Source organism: Monodon monoceros, unplaced genomic scaffold (genome assembly GCF_005190385.1).
Source record: "Monodon monoceros isolate NGI ecotype Baffin Bay Population unplaced genomic scaffold, NGI_Narwhal_1 Super_Scaffold_20, whole genome shotgun sequence".
NCBI lineage: Eukaryota > Metazoa > Chordata > Mammalia > Artiodactyla > Monodontidae > Monodon > Monodon monoceros.
In genome coordinates this window covers 42053100-42074216 of record NW_021703777.1, presented here as the reverse complement: position 1 = coordinate 42074216, position 21117 = coordinate 42053100, and the positions used below count along the sequence as shown (strand labels likewise).

The 21117-nt window shown below is 34.8% G+C and overlaps 1 protein-coding gene across 3 annotated transcripts in view; it reads left to right on the top strand.

The window, feature by feature from the left end:
* The window catches only part of CFAP299 (cilia and flagella associated protein 299), a 613297-nt gene that overhangs the window by 252884 nt on the left and 339296 nt on the right, over window positions 1-21117 (top strand). Inside the window, exon 4 of one of the 3 annotated variants that reach the window (XM_029235808.1) lies at window positions 17867-17938. The exons of the other annotated variants lie outside the window; for them this stretch is intronic. Coding sequence (XP_029091641.1) covers window positions 17867-17938 — 72 coding nt within the window. The remainder of the gene's footprint in view (window positions 1-17866; window positions 17939-21117) is intronic. 3 annotated transcript variants of the gene reach the window in all.

Below are 21117 nucleotides of genomic sequence, written 5' to 3'. Positions count from 1 at the left end.
CATCAACTTCCATTTCACTAAAAAAAAGTATAGTCAAGTAGATCTTTAATTTTTTATTTTCTGGATAAAAGTATGATACAGAGGCAGCAAGAAATTCTAAAGAGTAGAGATTATGGAGCCATATTCAGCTGAGTTTGATTCTTGGATTTCCCACTTATTATACACTAAGTTCTTCAACTCTACAATCTGAGTTTCCCCACCAACCATATGGGGATCATAATTTTCATATAGTTCAGATACTTCTAGAATAAAATTATACCATGTTTAAAGCACAAATAAACCTAATCCTTAGTAGGTGTTTAATAAATTATAAGTAGTATGTGTTGTGTTAGTTCAGGTCCTCTAGAAGCGGAGTCTAAGATGCAGATTTTGGTGCAAGTGATTACATGAGAAAGTTTTCGCATATGAAACCTGTTAAGGGAATGAGGGATGCATGATTGTATAGAAGAAAAAGGTACGCAGAGATGTGGTTTCAGTGGAAATCTAGCCTCAGTCTGATCACACAGGGGGCTGTGGAGCATGAATCGTATCAGATTCGTTCTGCCTTGAGGTAAGGGGGATGTGCTTATATACACTCTCTGTCCCCTTTCCTGTCTCCATCAATTAATTCTCAGCTGCCACAGGGGTTGGGGGAGGAGGGAAAGTGGCTCCAGTCACCAAAGGACAGTCCTTTCTGAGGGGGGTGCAAGTGTGAACCATTAGCCATTAACACCTGCAGCATCTGGAACTGAGTGTACCAGCCTGGGAAAAGGGGATCTAGGAGGGACCCCACCAACATATTCTTCAGATGTAAAAGCTCAGTTTCAGCCATTTTTGAAAGAAAAGAATGCCCCTCTTTCAATAATGTAATCTTATAGACAAAAAATATTTTTAAAATATTTAAATTTATCAATCACTTTTATACAAAAATTTATTTCTTTAGTGTTACCTTTCCATAATCATTTGAATTAAAATAAAATGTATTATACTGCAAAGGCCTCTTTATTTACAAATAATCAGAAGTTCAAACATGGTCTTCAGGTCCAGAAATTTTGCATATATTAATAAGCTTTCCCATTTAAGTCTTATTTCCACTAGTACATGTCCCCATATAGATAGAATGTTTTGTTAGGATTGACAGAATCAATGACTAGTGACTCTACTCATGAGTGAGCAACCAACCTCACGTTGGAGTGCATTCACCAAAGATATGTTTGTGAATATAGTAAGAAATAAAGTCATTATAAGGAATGGAGATACAGTTTATTACCTGCTAAACACAATGCATTTTCACATCTAGTACAATATTTTTGGATGCTTTTGGTTGTTTGTGGGATATGATAAAGAGTAAAGTTGATATATGGTTACCAAAATTTGAAAATGAATCTCTTTGCCACATTATGGAGTTATTATATCCCCAATGTTCTGTGCAAACCAGTTACCTTGGTTCTTTGTCTAATGGTGAAATGTAGTAGAATTGTTTAGATATTAACGAAGGTCTGAATATCCTAAGAATGCATCACTTTTCTCCATAAATGAAAATAGAGCTAAAAATGCTTTTTAAAAAAAAGCACCAGTTTACTGACAGCAAGTGCCCTGATATGAAAGATTTTGTGAATTTCCAAGTCCACAGTCCCTTAACCACCAATCTAAAATCCACAAAATTCTGAAAACCAAAGGACTTTTTAAGTTTGGAATAAAGTAAATCGGCATTGAAACCTGACCTGACATGAGGCTATTTATGGAGTTTATCTCATTTAGTGTGACTATCCTTTTAGTTCATCACAGAAAAATTAATGCATTAGGTTAGTGGGTGCTGTCCTAGGCTTCTGTGGGAACGTGGATTGATATTTGAATATCCACCATGCTTACCAAAATCCATACCAATATTCTGAATTCTAAAACAATTCTAGCTCCAGAGATTTCAGATAAAAGTTATGAACCTGTATACATATAATACAAAGTATTAATTATGGTGCAGTGAACTGTATAAGAAAACAAAACACATCTTAGCGGTTTAATACAATACAATTTTATTGCTCTCTCATTTTACGCTCAGTCTCTTGTCCAAGTTAAACTCACAGTAGGGCTTTTTCTGTTTCTTGCATTCATTCAGGAACCTATATTGATAGATGTGCTCTATTATCTTCATTATATAGCTTCTGAAAATGCTCTTGTTATTGAGAATCCACTCAGGGAAGAGAGAGAGGAGAATCATGCAGATGTTTCTTTATGGGTCAAGCCTGGACGTGTTGTTTACAGTACTCTGTCCCACTTCTTGTGCTTAGGACTCAGTCACATGGCCTCACCTAATTGGGATGACTGGGAAATGCAGTCTAGCTGAGTGACAGGAGGAAAAGGAAATGTAATTGATGAGCTCCTAGATGTTCCTGGGGTCTGCCACATATGCATATGTACACATTATATTATATATATATATTGCTGTGTCATATTCCCAAAATGTTTATTCACAGAAAAATTATTTTTTAATTAAGGCCATCAGTGATCTTTAGTAAATGAATGATGTTTACATTTCTAAAAATAATGGGCAAACTCTGGAAAAGAAGAATAATGGTGTGGGTAACCAGTTTTACCAGATAATAATATACATTAAAAATCTATCATTACTAAGTCAATATGGTACTGGAGTGTGAAAAGACGGAATGCTCAGCTATGCTAGTAATCAGAGAAATGAAAATTAAAATGAGTTACAGTTCATGCCCATAAAATCGGCAAAAATTAAAAAGACTGATCTTTCCAAATGCAGGTGAGGCTGTGAAGAAGTAGGAAACCATGTTCAGAGATGGCAGGAGAGTGCATTGCTAAGTGCACTTCAGAGAGCAATATCTGGTTGAAAGAAAGATGTACACAATCTTTAAACTGGTAGATATATATCTAAGAGAAACTGTCGATCATATATGTAAGAAGATAATTACAAGTAAGTGCGTTATAACATTGCTTAGAATAGCAAAATAACCTAAATGTTCACAGACATGAGAACAAGTTGTGGTCTATCTATGGAGTGGGATGTACAGCAGTCAATGTGAAAAGCTAGGTGTATTCTGTATATCAACGTGGAGTCATCTTAAAACATCATTTTATGTTGAAAGAAAAAAAAGTGTGTTTCAGAATGACATGTGCAGGATGGCCCTCCCTCAGTCACTGACAAGCTCTGTTCCTTTCTATGTCTCAGTTTCCTTATCTGCCTATTGAACTAATCACAGTATTAAGTTAGTAGAATTGGTGTGAAGTTGAAAGGAACTAACACAAGCAAAGTGCTTGGAACTCTATTTGGAGCACAGTAAATTCTCAACAAATAACATTATTAAAAACATTTATGTAAGCTTTAAAAACGTACAAAGTCACTGATCATTTTTTACAGATATACTCACGTTCTAATTGTATAAAAACTTCATGGGGTCAATATACACCAGATTTTGGAAAGTGGTTATATTGTGCAAGGTAAGAAGAGGTTGGAAAGGAAAGAGAGGAGAAGAATAGAATTGAAGAACAGGCTTTTATGTAATGTTTTATTTCTTTAAAATTTATGATGCCAGTATGGGAGAATGTAAAGATTTAAGCAAGTTACTTAGCTGGATGTTGGCTAAGATGTATTAGTTATGGTAGTTATGTTAATAAATATTATTCATGTTAATATTTTTTGTAATTTTCTTTATGCTTGAAATATTTCATAGTCATAAATGGAAGGAAAAAAGATTATAATATTTTGGGAAAAAATTTTAAATGAGTGAGTTTAAATTTATTTATTTTTTTTGCGGTACGTGGGCCTCTCACTGTTGTGGCCTGTCCCGTTGCGGAGCACAGGCTCTGGACGCGCAGGCTCAGTGGCCATGGCTCACGGGCCCAGCCGCTCGGCGGCATGTGGGATCTTCCCGGACCGGGGCATGAACCAGTGTCCCCTGCATTGGCAGGCGGACTCTCAACCACTGAGCCACCAGGGAAGCCCTTTAAATTTTTATAAGGAAATAAACAAAAAAAATGCAGCCAAGAGGTCAAATGCACAGGGCAAATTTTGGGGTGGCAGTTCACAATTCTTTTGCCTCTGAGAATGGAACCCAGATCCAGAAGAGGGCCTCCAGAGGCCACAGGTGTCCTGCTTTCCCCTATGCTCTGGATGACTGATTCATGTTGGGCCAATAGGATGTTCTCTGGTGGGAAGTGACATTAGAAATGCTGAGATACACAACCAAGAAGGCATTGATGCTAAGAGAAATGGTCCATGAACTCCAACTGCTGAGTTATCTGAGCTGCCTATGTATCTACTCTTATGTTTTGAACATTCAATCCTGCCTTTGAATCTGGGAGATATTGCAGGACTGTTCCAATAAAACCTCCATTTTGCTTAAATTAGAGTCCAATTCCTGGTTTACAGCAAGGGAACCTACAATCTTACAATTAGTAAAGTTTATCTCTGATGGAGAGGGGATAATCATTTAGCAAAATCCTTTTGTGGGAATATGATATTTCCAATTTCATTTGGAATAAACCTCCAAAAGCATTGGTAGAGTTGGAATCTATGGATTCATGCTCCATGTGAATCTAAGAAACCTATTACTTCCTCTAAACCCAGTTCTGTGTACTTACTTCTCACACAGCAATTCAAAGGTTAATTGAAACTAAATTTCGAGAGATGCAATGCAAAATGCTCTGAGTCCAGTGAAATGTAAAATTAATGGATGTGCCAATTGTGGTGATATACACAAGGGCTTTTATTTTTTAAATGTTATACGTTAATTAAATTATACATCTGTTACTCTATATAAGTGAGGAAACATTTACAGATTGTTTTGTATTTGGACATGTGTAGTGGAGTATATTCATGAGGCTATTTGACCATTGATGCAACATATAGTAATATTTCTTTCTTCAAATCCATAAATTTTAAGAAAAAACTTCTGGCTACTTAATGTTAACAAACACGATGATTTTCATAAAGTGAGTGATACAAAAACAACAGGGAAAGAAAATTTCTTGATACATAAAATATGCTCTTAGAAATGAATGAATTAACTAGCTCTGCTGTCAACAGATAGTTTCACTTCCTGAAATTAACAGAGGATCTCATAAGGAAGTTTCTACTGAAACTTAGCTGTTTACTATAATAAATAATAGAGCTGACCTTCAGCACAATAAGAAGGATATAACAAAGATTGCTCTTTAAAATTTATTAACATTTTTGCTCAACCTAATTTGCAAAACATGATGGTGAATTTGACAGAAAGTTGTAATACCTAATAGTTCTAATTTAATGTTTGTGGTGTTAGGAAAAAATTGTGTTATATCATATTCAAAAGATTTTTTCTTTTGATTTTTCAATTGAATATAATTTAGAACTTTAAGAGATTAGTAGATATGTTCTTAGCAAGGCCTGGATCACAAACAGAAACTTAGCAGCCGTGTTGATTTCTCTTTTCCTCTTTAACTCCAGTATGTGGTGAATTAATTAAGTGCTCTTCTTTTTTCCCACATTCTCCAGTCCAAGCAAAGGTATGTATTATAGCTCTAAGCACATGACAAGATCGTGTTCCTTTAGATGAGAAAAACAGTGTAGTGTTGCCAGGTGCCTTTCTTTGGACCAGTTCTACATGTCTGACCATTGCTGGTCTCTATATTTACTAATCTTGGGTAGAGAGGTTCCAGGGGAGGGACCAGATCTATACCAATGTCTTCATTAAACTCAAGATAGCAAGAATACCTGCTTCCTTTGGCATGGTAGGGGCCAAATACATTTATACTCAGCTTTAGTTCTTGGGAGATGGAAGAAAAATCTCAGAAGGATCATTTTATCTGTCACTCTTTTTTTTTTTTTTTAAGAAATCTCTATTCCTCTTCATATTTGATCAGCATAGAGCCTTTGCAGTGTTTACAAATTACAATTAAGATAATTGTCTTTTATTGAATGTTCACTTTTTGTTGGCACTTGTAATTTGTCAAATTTATTAGCATAAAGTTATTCATAATATTCCTTGATCATTTTATTATCTGTTAGATCTATAGTGATATCCACTTTCATTCCTGATATTGGTAATTTGAGTCTTCTCTTTTTTCCTGAGCTGTCTGGCCCTGAAGCTTATCGATATTATTGGTCTCCTTATAGAACCAGTTATTTGCTTCATTGATTTTCTTTATTAATTTCGCATTGTTTATGCCATTGATATTTGCCCCTTATTATTTTGTTTCTCCTGCTTACTTTGGGTTTAATTTGTTCTTTTTCTAGTTTCTTAAGATGAAAGTTTAAGTCATTGATTTGAGATTTTTTTTTCTTTTCTAATACAGGTGTTTTAGTGCTATATATTACACTCTAAGCACTGCTTTAGCTCCAGCAGTTATTTTGATAGGTCCTGTTTTCATTTTCATGCAATTCATTTGATATGCAGTACAAATTACTTTCTGATTTCTCCTTGGATTTCTTTTTGACCCATGAGTTATCTAAAAGTAATTATTTAGTTTCCAAATATTTGGGTATTTTCCAGCTTCTGAGATTGCCCCAAGGTCTAAGATTAATTTATTAACTTTGATTACCTGTGCCTCTTCTTCCTTTACTGCCATGGTCTTATCATTTGAGATCAACAGACTAATATATCACTGTTCTAGCTGGTGTTCTTTCATCCTAGTATTGTGTTCTTATGTGACCCCTGAGGAGACTAGAGTTTTTGGTTTTTTGTTTGTTAATTTTCTCTGTTGCCAAAATTACTTCTTTGTCTTCTGGGGGAAATCATTTTGTATGTATATTTGTCTATCATGTTGCAAGATTCTTCATTCATGTTTAAGAAAAAGGCAGCATAAAAGCTGACTATGAGTTCTGATGGGTTTTGCATTAACCTGTGGTTGGTCAAGGAGCTTACCATAATGCAGCAGCCCTCTTAAACATGGAAGACTTTGTTCCGTGGCTGTTCTGATTCTCCCCAGGGACTTTGTACAGTTTCTTTAGATATTAATCTTCAATTCTTTCGGTGTTTGAGGATCATGACTGTCTAGCTACTGATAATTGTGTTCATGCAGGTGGAGTATATTTTGATTGGCTTTCTTGTTTCTAGCTCACTTCTTAGCCTTTGACACTTATGTAAGTGGAATCTCTGAGTTCTGAGCTTCTCCAAGGCTTGGCTGATAAAACTGGTTCCCTACTTGGGTGCAGTTCTCTCCCCACTCCCTCCTGCCATCCATTCTTCCTTTCCTCCTTTGTGAATAGGCCCAGTTATACCTGATTCTCTTTTATTAATAATGACAGGTATATTTTAATCCTTGATAGTTACAGAGCTTTATTTTTTAAAACAGAATTATGCCACTGTATCCTCACCACCAAGAATCTAACGTTTGATATGAGCATAGTGTGCTCATATAGATGTATAATTTATAAATTATACAAGAAAATGTTCTGTTCATTTATTAATGTAATTTTTGGTAAAGCACATTTTCCCATATTTTAAAGATTTCTAGGAATACTAAGAAATGTAATATATGCACCAAATTATATAGGAACTCTTTGGGCGTTATGTTGAGGGGGCTTGTTCAACACTTTGTGTGTATGTGTGGCTTTGCCATAGGTGTTATTTGATAGGCCAGAACTAAGATGATTTCTTAATTAAATGCTTTCTACCTTATTGGATTGGGGTTAAAAATAAAATGACATCTCAATTATTTGAGAACTAATATGCTGAAATGAATATAAAATTCAACCAAATGCTATTGTTCTGAAGACCTAAGGGATAAGGTATTGTTGAAAGAATTCTGTATACCACTTTGGCATCTGTAGTCAGGTTTGAAATATTTATTATGTATGTGTTTACTTGTGTGTTTTCCGAGGTGGTGGAGTTCTTAAAGATTCTTGGTATAATATTTGGGGAGAAGAAACATCCATTTCCAAAATATTTTCTCTTTTGGGAGAAGCGAAGTTGGCAGGGCATGGACTATGTAGCACTCTACATCTGGCCCATGGTGAGGGCTCCCATCGCACTTACCAGTCTTTGTGTGATTCACCTGAAGGAAATAGAATTAGGAAAACAAAAGATCTCATTTTCTATTGTTATCTTTTTAGAGTCTGGGGGACAGAGAGGGACTGTGGAATGAGGGCAAAGAGAAGGGAGGGAGGGAGGAGAGAAAGACAAGATATATTTGACACCAATTTCATCATGAACCATAGCATCTTAGAAATGAAGGGAGCAGAGTGCATCTTGTTCAACCCTTTTCCAGTATGGAAATCCCTTTTTCAGCTTCTCTGACAGAATAGTTTAAATACTTTAATTGGCAGGGAGCTCATTTCTCTGTAGGTTGTCATTTACGTTTCAGAGTCTAACAGTTAGAGCTGGGAAAAATCTGCCTCCTCTTAGTTACTTGTCTTCTGGAATAATATAAAATAATGCTGCTGCCACACTGATTTTGGAGGATAGCTTTCATTTTTTTCTTTTACATTTTCTGGCCTTTTTAAGTTAATTTTTTTATTTCCTTCAATCACTCTTTATTTAAACATTCAGTATTCTGATTTTTTTCTTGAAACTCCCTAATTTTCAGTGTCCCTTAACAAACTTCTTAAAATTAAATTATAACATACATATAAAAGTACACAACTTGTAAATGTGCAGCTTCATAAATTGCCATAAATGAACAAACCCTTTGATCAATACCCCAAATAAGAAAAAGAACATTATAGATATCAAAAAAGCCCCCTCTGTGCCCATTTATTCACTACTCTCCTACCCCCAAATAAAATCATATTCTGATTTCTAACACCATTGAACAGTTTTGTCATTTTTGAAATTTTATGTAAATAAAACTGGATTGTCTGAGTTCTTTCACTCAATATGTTGTTTGTGAGACTCATCCATGTTGTTGTGTGTAGTTGTAGTATATAGTATTTCATTTCTGTGGTTTTTCACTGTATAATTACACAATTTATTTTTCTATTTTACTGTTATGGACGTGGATTGTTTACAGTTTAGGACTGCTAAGAATTATGGTGCTATGAACATTCTTGCACATGCCTTTGTGTGCATATGTGCATGAATATTTCTATTTCTATTGGATATATACTTATAAATGAAGTTGTCAGGTAATAAGTTATATATATGTTTAGCTTTAGTAGATAATGCCAAACACTTTCCAAAATGATTGAGCCAATTTACATTCCCAGCAGTCATGTATGAGAGTCCCTATTGCCTCGGTCTCATTAACATTCATTTATTTTAATTTTTGATTTTAGAAATTCTAATAAGTGTGTGATGTTATCTCATTGTGGTTTAAATTTGCATTTCTCTGATTATTGATGAGGTCTTCCATATGTTCATTGGTCATTTGGATATCTTCCGAGAAGTGTCTGTTCAAGACTCTTCCATTTTTCTGCTGTATTTTTTTGCCTTTTTCTAATTGATTTAAGGCATTTTCCATATATTCAGGATAAAAAGTCTTTGTTGATTGTTTGTGCTGGAAATACCTTCTCCCACTCAGTACCTTGACTTTTTGCTCTCTTAATGAAAGTTCCTAGTTTTAATGTAGTCTAATTTATTAATCATTTCCTTTATGGCTAGAGCTTTTTTTTATCCTGTTTAAGATATCTATGCTATTCCAAGATCATAAATATATATTCCTATGTTATCTTCTAGTAGTTTTATTGTTTAATGTTTACGTTAGATGTATATTTTACCTGCAATTACTTTTTCAAATATGGTGTGAAGTAGAGGTCAAGTTCCACTGAGATACCTATTGTACATCCTAACAAAGACGCCAAGCAGGCATAGATATAAAAATTTGGATTTCCAAGTGGAGGTCTGCATTGAAGTTAAAGTTTTAGGAGTGTTCAGTGTGCAAGATGCTGCTTAAAGTTATGTGGTTGATTGCTATTGCTAGAGAAATGAGCATAGACTGAGAAGAAGCCTGAAGACAGAGCCCAGGGGCATGCCAACACGTCACCTAAAATTACATTCAGTACTCTGCTACATGTTAGTGTGGAGTACAGCATACTAACATAGGGTAGAGTGTACTATAGATTCTAGCCATCTGGATACCACCTTCAGTAGTGCATCCCATGATTGTGTTGGCTTATGCCACAGTCAAGGCAGAACATAAACTTAGTTCAATGTTATGGCAAGCCAGAATGTCATATTTTTTAATATGAATTGTTAAGCCAAATGCTTCATTCTGCACTAATGGAGTTAATTAGTTGGCATATAAAAGCAACAATTTATATTTTTTTCTTGAGCATTTTATGAGGTTTTCATGTTATTTGGGTTATTTGTCTCAACCTATCAGGATATTTTGGAATTCTAAATAATTAATCCAACATGTTAGCTATCTGTCATACATACAGACATTCAACATTTATAGATTTGATAAGCAAGGGACTAATAGGGAATATTGGATACTATAGGATCATATCTTGAAATCTTTGGTACCCTAGAAACCTTCCTCCTCTAGCTGACATTGCTCGCAAGCTCAAACCTTGTTTGAGCAGAACTGTTCAACTATGTCTAACTTACTGTCATCCAGATCATATTTCCTGAGCTTTTCTAGGAAGGAAATCTTGAGAGAAGCCATCTTTGTTTGAATTCTCACTTTAGGTAGTCTTGAGTGGGACACCTAATGCTGAAATATTGCCTATATTCTTGTCAGAGTAAATTACTTCCAGTGTCAATTTATTTCACCTCTGCAAGAAGGAATATCCACAAGATGGTATGATGCATGCCCAAATGTCACATTTGGCCTCCAGCCACCTCCAACAGTGTGAAAGTAAAAACTGTACAGAGTAGCTTTTATTCAGCCAAATTCAAGAAGAAAAAGCCCCTGAGCATGCATTCATTTCAGTTGCAACATTTACGAAGTGCCTGTTTTATGCAATGCACTGTTTCAGATGTTATGCAGAGTGTAACATGAATTATGGATCCCTGCCATCACACCATATACCTAATTTAGAGGTCTGTCACTTATATTGCTAGTAAGTCCACAACTCTGTAATTTTCTTCATTTTCCACGTAATTTGTTCCCAGATCGTTTCCTGTGATAACATTGCTTCTTTGAGACACCTCTTTGTTACAAGGTGCTTTTCTAAGTTCTTTCCAGCAGTGACAGTATTTGCCTCTTTACAGCCACATGCCTAATATTCCTATCCTGTGAACCACCTTTGATTCTCTACTGTCATACAGAGGGTTGGTAATGAGAAACAAGGACACTGAGTCTTTTAGAGGTTAAGTCATGTAGTTTGTGGCCAGCGGGGTCTAGAAAATAAATGCCCTCATGTCCAGTTCTATTCTTTTTTCACTAGTCCACAAAGTGGGACTTCAGAATTGCAGAGGCATTGAATTTAAGGACCCTTATTAACAATGAATACAGACTCAAAACTCTCTTGGGTGTACCTCATGACCATGTTGTTGTGAATTTCATGTAAAATGAGGTACTGGCGCTCCTGATCTCGCAAGCTACTACTGTTACACTCCTAGGAAATCTTTGAGGTCTGAAAACTTGTGTTTAGATTACAAGGGATCATTTATTCCTGAAACATTTACAGTAGTGTTTTTATAAGGCATGTGACCAAATCATAATATGTGCCTTTAGTGATGAAGGAATAAATGTTGTTGATTATCAGTTGGAAACTTGGATGTTATACACTTGAAATTGGGATACAAAACAAAACAAAAAGCTAAAGATGACCAGATCTCAAAGAGGAAAATTAGTAATCCATGAATAATAAACAGAGAAAATATTTTTAAAAGGTAGGGTGTCAGAATACCTCTGAGATCAGTTTAACATATATGATCCGCACTTATATATAGCAGATTACCTAAATTCAAACTGACCTTGGCCACTGTATGGGAGCAGTATTTTTGAAAGAATGAGCTGTACTAAAACAGTTTCTGCAGTATATTAGGCACAAATATGCTTTCCTTCCATGTTAGGCATGCAGAACTTTTTCCCACCTGTTTATTTTTCCTTAAACAAACATATTATCTGATATAACTAGTCCAAAGAAAATTTTCTCTTCCTCTATGTGAATGAACTCCCCTCTTACCCTTTTGCTAATTCCTGGAGTTCTGATGTAGTTCAGGATCTTATATTACATCCATGTCACTTTTTGGAATCACTTCAGTGGTATAGTGACTTGAATTATTTTCAAGTATTTAATCAGCTTCTGTTTGTTGGTTTTCTCCTTTGACAGTGTAAATTTATTTTCCAAATGCAAATGTATGATAATACAGACTGGCCTCCCTGTGCTGTTATGAGGTTTGAAACAAAAAATAAGTTTTTGTCTTAAAGTCTTTTATAGCTGCAAAAAGTGGCAAAATTAAGAGTGCTTCATCAAGTCTGTACTGTAGCTCTCATGACAGTTATTAAATACTGTGGCTGTTTATTTTCTTTTCATCATTGAAAAATTAAGATGTTTTTCCATGGAAATGGACAGCTCCTAAAGGAATGGTTCTGGGTTTCCAAAATATAAGGAAGAACTTTTCTAATAAATGGATTTAGACTTATTCTGTGATTAAAAAAATAGTAGGTGCTGGATTCAGGATTTTAGATTTATAGCTGAGCTCTGATATTTACTAGTTTGAGCACTTTGGGAAAAATGATATGCCCTTTCTGTACCTCAGTTTCCTCAGTTATGGAATAAGGATGATAGTGGCTCTCAGTCATTGGATTATGGAATGCTTTAAATGAGACAGAGTGTGTGATGTGCTTAGTGAGTGCTCAATAAATATTAATTATTAAGATTTACACACAAGATTATTATATAAAGTAGTGACCTTCCCAGAGGGTTGAAGAATGGCATCACTAGGAAAGATTAATAACGTTCAGTTACCTTTTGTATACAGGTGATGAGATTGAGACTCAGAGGTGACAGGTTATTATAGCTATCTTAATTACCTAACAAGGTAAATTGAAGAGGTTAAGCTTTAAATCTCACTGTTTTATCATACAGCATTATTTAAAGTGGAAATCTGTGCTAGTATAACTTAACTTTTGCCTAAATTTTGAGTTTATCTGATTTGGATACTTAAAATTTTTCATTTGATGAAATTTCCTTAATGGAAAATATGCCATAGTTTGTGCATTTTGAGATGTAAGTTGTATGAATAAATAAACAATAAATACTGTTGGAGTTTGAGGACATTATATATGATTTCTCTGTTCCTCACCTAAATTTGGATTTGATTTAGAGAAGATCCTAAAATCAGACAGAATGGGAAAATGATATTGATCTTCAAACAGATAAATAAGTGTATATTGAATGGGTGGCTTAGGATGAAAGCAAATGGGCTTGCCATTGCTATTCTTTTTCCCAGGATAGGTTTTGGAGCAACTAGTCTAAAGGGAAAGTTCGCCCTACAGAGTGGAGTTTTCATTTACCTAGGATCACTACACCACTTCACAGTTACAGCTTTTTTAGCTCTACCTAGTTGAGAGAAGCAAGGATTACTAACTTGTCCATTTCTGTAGGGAGGAGTAAGAGGTAGAACAGGCAGTTTTCTTAAAAATCAAGAGGTTCCAAGTAAGTGTAGATGAGGAGAATGCAGGGATGAAACACTAGATGCAGACCTGTTAAAGTTGGACTACCTGGCAAGAATGTTGGCAATCACTGCAGTTGCGTACGATTATCATTATCCTAAAGGCTCTAGCTTAAGAAATAACCTAATGAAATAAAAAACATATATGTAAACATGGAAAGGAAGAATTCAAAGAATCAATAGTGGACGATGATGTCATTTTTTTCAAAGTTCAATAGAACTAAATGAAAAATTATTGAAACTACTAGGTGAGAAGACCAAATATCAGATCTTTGCCTTCTGCCAGAGAATTCCAGGTTAAAAATTTAAATATAAAAAATAATTAATCATTAGATTTAGGTTGATGAGAGACAAATCCAGCAGCCCTGGTGACTAACCTCTTTTCCTTTCTTGGCTCAGAAGGTGTAAGTTAGTTCAACAGAAGAACAGTCACTGGGGTCCAGAGGCAGCCCCTTTCTAACAGGGCCATCCCCTGATGAGGAGGTTTCTACTGATACAGATCTCATAGATTTCCCTGACCCTTAGCCTTACAAATATGTGGGGCGTTACTGACGCGAACTTCCTCTCTGCTGGAACATTGGCCATGTGCACATGGATATGAGCAGTGGATGATGAGAGTTGAGGGCTGGGAATGCTGTGTGTTCTACTGCTTCTCTGCTTGTCAGTTTTCTCTTGATAACCCCCATGTTCTATCTGGACTGTAAAGTGTTGGTGGTGTTTGCCCATGACTGGCAACTAGGAAGCAAAGAGGGACACCCATGTTTCAAGGTGAACACAGGAAAACAATCAATAATCAAAGTATGAGTCGTACAAAAGTATGAATTGCACATCACATCAGAAAGGCAGAATGGTTAGATGTCAGTGACCTTGGATTGGACACGTGTCCCCTGAGGCCAGTGTGATACCAGGAGGAAAAATTTAACCCTGGGAGGATCAAAAAGAGAACAGGGAGGAGGAGAATTCTGAACCATCAGAATATTTTTCTCAGAGAAAGTGTGTTTAAAGTAACTGAGTTTATTTTACACTGGCACGATTACATATTTTGCCACCAGTTGAAATGGGGACTCACGAGGTAAGTTCAGTTATACAGAAAAAAACTTAAAGCTCCATTTTTCATGGCTGAGTTATATAAAATTCATACCTCAATTAAAAGAGAAATTGTTATTTGTATCCTACTTGAGGTCATGTTAAGATAATTTATTCATATTTTAAAAAGTGGGAGTTAGATGATTTTCATTGAAGAGATACTTCTGTACAAATACATTTTCTTTTGAACAACATTTACTTTTCAACCAAATGCTTAATAAGTATGTCTGTGACTTTATTTTCCAAGGGTAAAAAGTGGCCTAATGGGAGAAGAAAAATACCAAAATGGTTTTCCTAATGTGTTTCCATAATAATAATTTTTCCTTAAACATAAAAGAAGTTACACTAATACATCTAACTCTAGATACAGACTGGAAAACTGAAAAACTAGATTATATAGCCAAGAGGAAATAACATTATGAAATACTCCTACTGATTTACTACATTACCTTTTAAATAAAAGAAATAGAAACAAATGTTAGGAATGTTCTTTCAAGAATAGCTTTTTGCTTTTGGTATTTCATTCTGGCTCTAAACATAACCTACAAATGAAATGAAAAGAGGACATTTATTTGTTTTTATAGAAAACCAAAAAAAGTTTGTTTTGTCACCTACTTGATAACACTTCATTATACCAGCTTTCTTTTTTTGTTTTTGAATCTTTTTCTTGAGAAATAATTTTAAACTATAGAAAAGACACAAGAATAATATAGCCAGCATCTGTATACCTTTTACCCAGATTCACCTATTGTTACCTATCATTTTTAAGGACACTTTTCAAAATTTTAATATATTGAGTACTTAAACAAAAGTTAGTCATGCTGCATTGTTTTGTGTGTTTCATGGGCAACATCCCTGCTTCCAGGGAAGGACAGCTGTAGCCAGTCCACACAAGTCCTCTTAGGGCAACAGGAGCCAAATTGCCTTTCTTTTGTAATTCTAAGAGGGGCCACTCCACTTGTTGAAAAAAGAGTCAGTGAAGCTCCCAACTATTCTACCTAATGAATAAATTAAAAAACAATAAATAAATAAATGTGTTAGCAAGTAAATAAGTCTTAACAATAGGTATACATTTTAAAAGTGAAAGTCCCATTTTCCAATCTCACTACTCCTTCTGCAACTAACAGTATCTCATAAAACTTTCCAGAAAAATTCTACGGATGTACAAAGATGTATGGCCATCACTATAGAAACAGGTATATATTGGGTCGGCCAAAAAGTTAGTTTGAGTTTTTCCGTAAGATGTTATGGAAAAACCCAAACTAACTTTTTGGCAAACCCAATAGTTATAGACATATATAGAATTACAAATACACTTGTAAGTGGAATTACAGATACAGATTTATAAATCCTTTTCCATATATAGTCTAATGAGATTATACTGTATATACTCTTCTGCAGCTTGCTCTTTCCACGTAGCAATATATGTGAATTAGCTTGTGATATTAGGTCATATAGATCTACCTCAATCTTTTTTAAAACTGCGTAATATTTCATTGTGTGTATATGCCATAATTTTTTAATCCATACTACAAATGATAAGTATTTAATTTTTTTCTTTTTACCTTTTGCTGTTACAGAACTAACAAATATCCTTATCTTAACTGAGTTCTGTAAAATAAACTTCTAGCAGGGTATTTGTGCATTTAAATTGTGATAATAATTGTTAAATAATTTTGATAATGGTCATTTGATATTTCTTGTGTTTGGAACACAGTATGCATTCAGAAAATATTTGTAGAAGGAAGGGAGGGAAGGAGGTAGAAAGGGAGGGAAAGAAGTAAAGAAGGCTAGTCTCTTGGGGACAGTTTCCTTTACCTAAGTGGAGAAGAAGAGGGACCTTTCAGACAAGATTATGATTGCCTCTACTTACAAGTTTTCAACTATGCTTTATATCTTTGTATTTGTATACTTTTAAAATATTATGTAATTTTTATATCTTTCAGAGGCCAGCTTGACTCTAACTTCCTCAGAAAGAATATAAGAAATAAAATGTTAAATATTTTTATTGTATGGTCCTGTCATACCCTAAACTTCTTCATCACACTTGCATTTTCCTTCAATGTCTGTTTCCTTAGATCAGAAGCAAGAAGCACCCTAAGGATCATGTCTGTCTTGTTTGTCAGTGTACTCTCTACATGAGGATGTCTAGGTGTTCAGCATTTGTTAAAAGCAAAAAGGTGGTGGAGAGGAGAGAATTAGAGAGAGGGAGACAGAGAGATAGGGAGATATAGACACAGAGAGAGAGAAATAGAGAGAGAGAAAAGAAGGAAGGGAAGGAGTGATTGAGGGAGGGAGGAGAGGAGGGAGATGAGAAGGCTTGATGATGCCAGGAGTTAGAGCTGTAAATATGGGAGAAATAGGTAAAAATGAATGGTAAGAAAGAAAAAACTCACAGATATAAGAATCTCAGTATTTTCTGACTAGAATCGGGAAACACTGGGTCATTTTTCAGCAAACCAAAGGAGTTGACCATAGCTTAGTTTCTGACTGCAGAGTGAAAGCTATGAGTGTTGGAAGGTCCAGAATGAGGACTGTTTGGAGGACTTGTTTTTCCATGAAGTGGTGCAAAGAGAACTGGGAAAGGTAACACTGTAAAGGTGAAATATCTGCTTTGTATTCCTAACACTGTGGGAATAGGAATATAATTACGATCATGAATCCATCATAGAGGGGCCACTTGGAAATTGCACTGGACTCAAAGCTCATGTAACATAAGAGTGTGAAGGTTATATGAGGTAGTTTTGCTTATTTTTATTTTACATTAGAATGTAATGTAGTGGAGACATTTATAAAACATTTCCTAGCTAAAATTTCTTTTTGAATCTACTACATTATAATTATATAACTCTTTATCTATATTTCTATATGTCTCTATATACATACAAAATATAATTATAATGCATAGAGACATTCACATTCACAAATGAACCATCTTAAATTTAATACCATTCATAAGTGTTGTTAAACCTAAAAAATTAGGAAGTAGATTATTCAATTCATAAGCTTCTTGCTTTTTCTGTTTCACTCTCCTTTTTTGGGCCATATGTCTGTTTTCACCAACATTGGAAAGTGGGTTCTTGAAAGGAAAGTAAATGAAATATTTAACTGATTAATAGCAGGTTGCACATTTTTTGTTCATTTTACTTATCAATATTCTCATATTATCAATATGCCTGATTGATGATTGATGTCAACAATAACAGAAGGTGGGATTCAAATTATACTCTAATAGGACCATTTGTTAACCTGTGGAATATGCCTCATTTGGATTTCCTCTCAATTTACTGGAGTTAAATCAACAGGAGGCTGATGCTGCTCATACCTTGAAGAAGCAACTGGCAGAAAGTAGTGCTCGTGGAAAAGTTTCCTTTACAAGTTAGAAAAACATTTTGGCTTCATCCTACATCTACTACACTCCAAGGTCTACTGCTACCGTTTTCCAAATTACTCACTGGCTTGATGAATGGCAGTTACAAGTAGTGCTTTTATTGCAATACACAGATGTTGTTGTTTTCCAATTTTTATGAAGTAAATGGAGGGCTTTCATATAGAAAAACTCATTTTGGATGTAATAAAAGAACCTAGATTTCTACTTTTTAAAGATCCATACAACTCCTACATTTTATTCTTATTTTGTAAAGAAAGTTTATTTAAAGAACCTGTCTTTCTTGGCATTGATAGAAAGCAGGTGTTACCTAATGGGATGAAGCCAGGAGGTTTAATGAGGAATAATAGAGAGTTAGAATAATCATGTTGAGGGTCAGAAAAGGGTTAGAATTCTTATATACAACTGAGTAAAGCTAACAGTGTGTGTGTGTGTGTGTGTGTGTGTGTGTGTGTGTTTGTATCTGTGGGCATGTATGCAGAAAGAGAGAGAAAGAGAGAGAGGTTGAGAGGGAGTGGATGATGAAAAGGAGGTGAAAATAAGGAAACGTGAAAATATTTCATGATAAAATTTAATTCTACAAATGATTTGGGATTACCTACATTTAAGTTTATTTCAATTGCTTGAGGTTCGCAAAGTGTGTGAGACTTTTAAATTAGGGCTTATAACTCAATATAAAGAAATGTAGGGATGAATTTCTTGGAAAAGTTTCTGAGGGCTTTTTGTATAACTATACTATTTGCTATTTGAGCACCTTACTATATCCAGAAACTTAAGGTTGTTTTGGGGGAAAAAAAGTTTACATTTTGTTAAATAACATGACTTTGTAAATCAGTAGGACTCTTTCCTTGTCTATAATTATTTATACTAGCAAAATTTTACAGTGCTTTGTGACCGCCTGGAGGGGTGGGATAGGGAGGGTGGGAGGGAGGGAGACGCAAGAGGGAAGAGATATGGGAACATATGTATATATATAACTGATTCATTTTGTTGTAAAGCAGAAACTAACACACCATTGTAAAGCAATTATACTCCAATAAAGATGTTAAAAAAAAAAAAAAAAGAAGCCCTGGTTTGGGGACTGGCTTTACTTTTATCTAAAAGCATTTTACCTACTTGGGTAGCATATAGTTAAAAATGTATACTAGAAACACAAATCTCTGTTGAGATAACAGAAGATTTGCATTCACCCAAAAAAAAAAAGAAATCTGAATAATATTCATAGTTATTACGTTCTCCCCATATGTCCCCTTCCTCCACACATGCATGGCCTTCCCCATTATCAATATCCCTCAACAGAGTGGTTCATTTGTTACAATTGACGAACCTCATTGACACACTGTGATTACCCAAAGTCTATACTTTGCATTATAGTTAACTCTTGGTGGTGTGCATTCTATGGGTTTCTAAAAATCCTATGTTCTCTGCCTTTCCATCACTCCCCACTGTCCCCCAGCCTCTGGCAACTACTGATCTCTATACTGTTTCCATAGTTTTGCCTCTTCCAGAATGTCATATAGTTGGTATTATATAGTATGTAGACTTTTCAGATTGGCTTTTTTCACTTAGCAATATGCAGTTAAGTTTCTTCCACATCTTTTCATGGCTTGATAGCTCATTTCTTTTTAGTACTGACTAATATCCCACAGTTCATTTATCCATTTACCTACCGGAGGATATCTTGGTTGCTTCCAAGTTTTAGTAGTTGTGAATAAAGCTGCTGCAAGCATCTGTGTGAAGGTTTTTCGGTGGATGTAAGCATTCAGTTTTTTGGGTAAATATCAAGGAGTGGTCTGATGATTTTTTAATGGTGCTTTGAATGTTTACAACTTTCCCTGCCACTAATATGGCATTAGTGAAATTTTTTATAATTTCTATTTTATGTATAACAGTATGTTTTGGTAACTTTTCAGTGGTACCTAGCTGGCCTATATATTTGCCTGTTTGTATGCTACATTCTGTGACTTTTTGTGACCATATCCCTGTGCCCAATAGTGGATTTTTGTCTGGTAAAATAATGATTTTGTTTTAATAGTTCATAAATGACCCTCAAAATGATAAAGTGAAAAGAAGCCAAAAATTCTAAACTGTCTTTGAACAAACCAAATACATTTTAGTAGTTATTTCCTTCTTTGAATCATATCCAGCCAACATTTTACCCATGGGAAGTTTCCTGAAACTTTACAAAAGGCAGAATAATACTCATTAATATCTGTGGATTTTCAGGTAATTTGCATATTTATTTAATCTTTATATTTTATGAGGTAGTTCTAATTTATTAATTGAAGAGATTTCAGTCCCCCTTTGTAGTGCCTCTTTCTGATCACATTAACTTCTTTAATAGAAGTTCTAATAAAAATAAATAACATCAGCAAGATGCAGAGGGAAATGAGAGTCTGCTCTCTGTTCACAGAAGACATTACACTGGTTTCACGGGAATGAATACCCCTGAATTCATCTGAACCCCCAATCCATCCCAACTGGACATAGTGCTGAAGTAGTAAAAAGATGCACATTTAAGGAAAAGAGAGCAATTTTTTCCAGCTTTATTGAGATGTAGTTGACAAATAAAAGTCATATCTATTTAAATGTAAAATATGATTTGAGCTACATACATATTATGAAATCATTAACACAATCAAGCTAGTTACCATGTCCATCACCTCACATACAGTTTTTGATGAGAACACAAGATCTATTCTCATAGCAAATTTCAAGTATACTATACAGTATCGTTAACTATAGTCATCATGCTGTACATTAGATCCCCAGAATCTATACATCTTATAACTATTTATCTTATATTCTATGGCTAATATCTCCCCATTCCTCCCTCACCCCACCACTCTGCAGCCCCTAGCAACCATGATTCTGCTCTTTGCTTCTGTGAGTTTGGCTATTTTAATTAAGATTTCACATATAACTGAGATCATACAGTACTTGTTTTTCTGTGTCTGGCTCATTTCTTTTAGTGTAATGTTCCCAGGGTTCACCCATATTGTTGCACATGGCAGAATTTCCTTCTATTTTATGGCTTAATAATATTTCATAATTATAATTTTATGGCTGAATAATATATATATATATATATATATATATATATATATATATACTGCATTCCCATCAGCAGTGTAGAAGGTTCCCTTTTCTCCATAT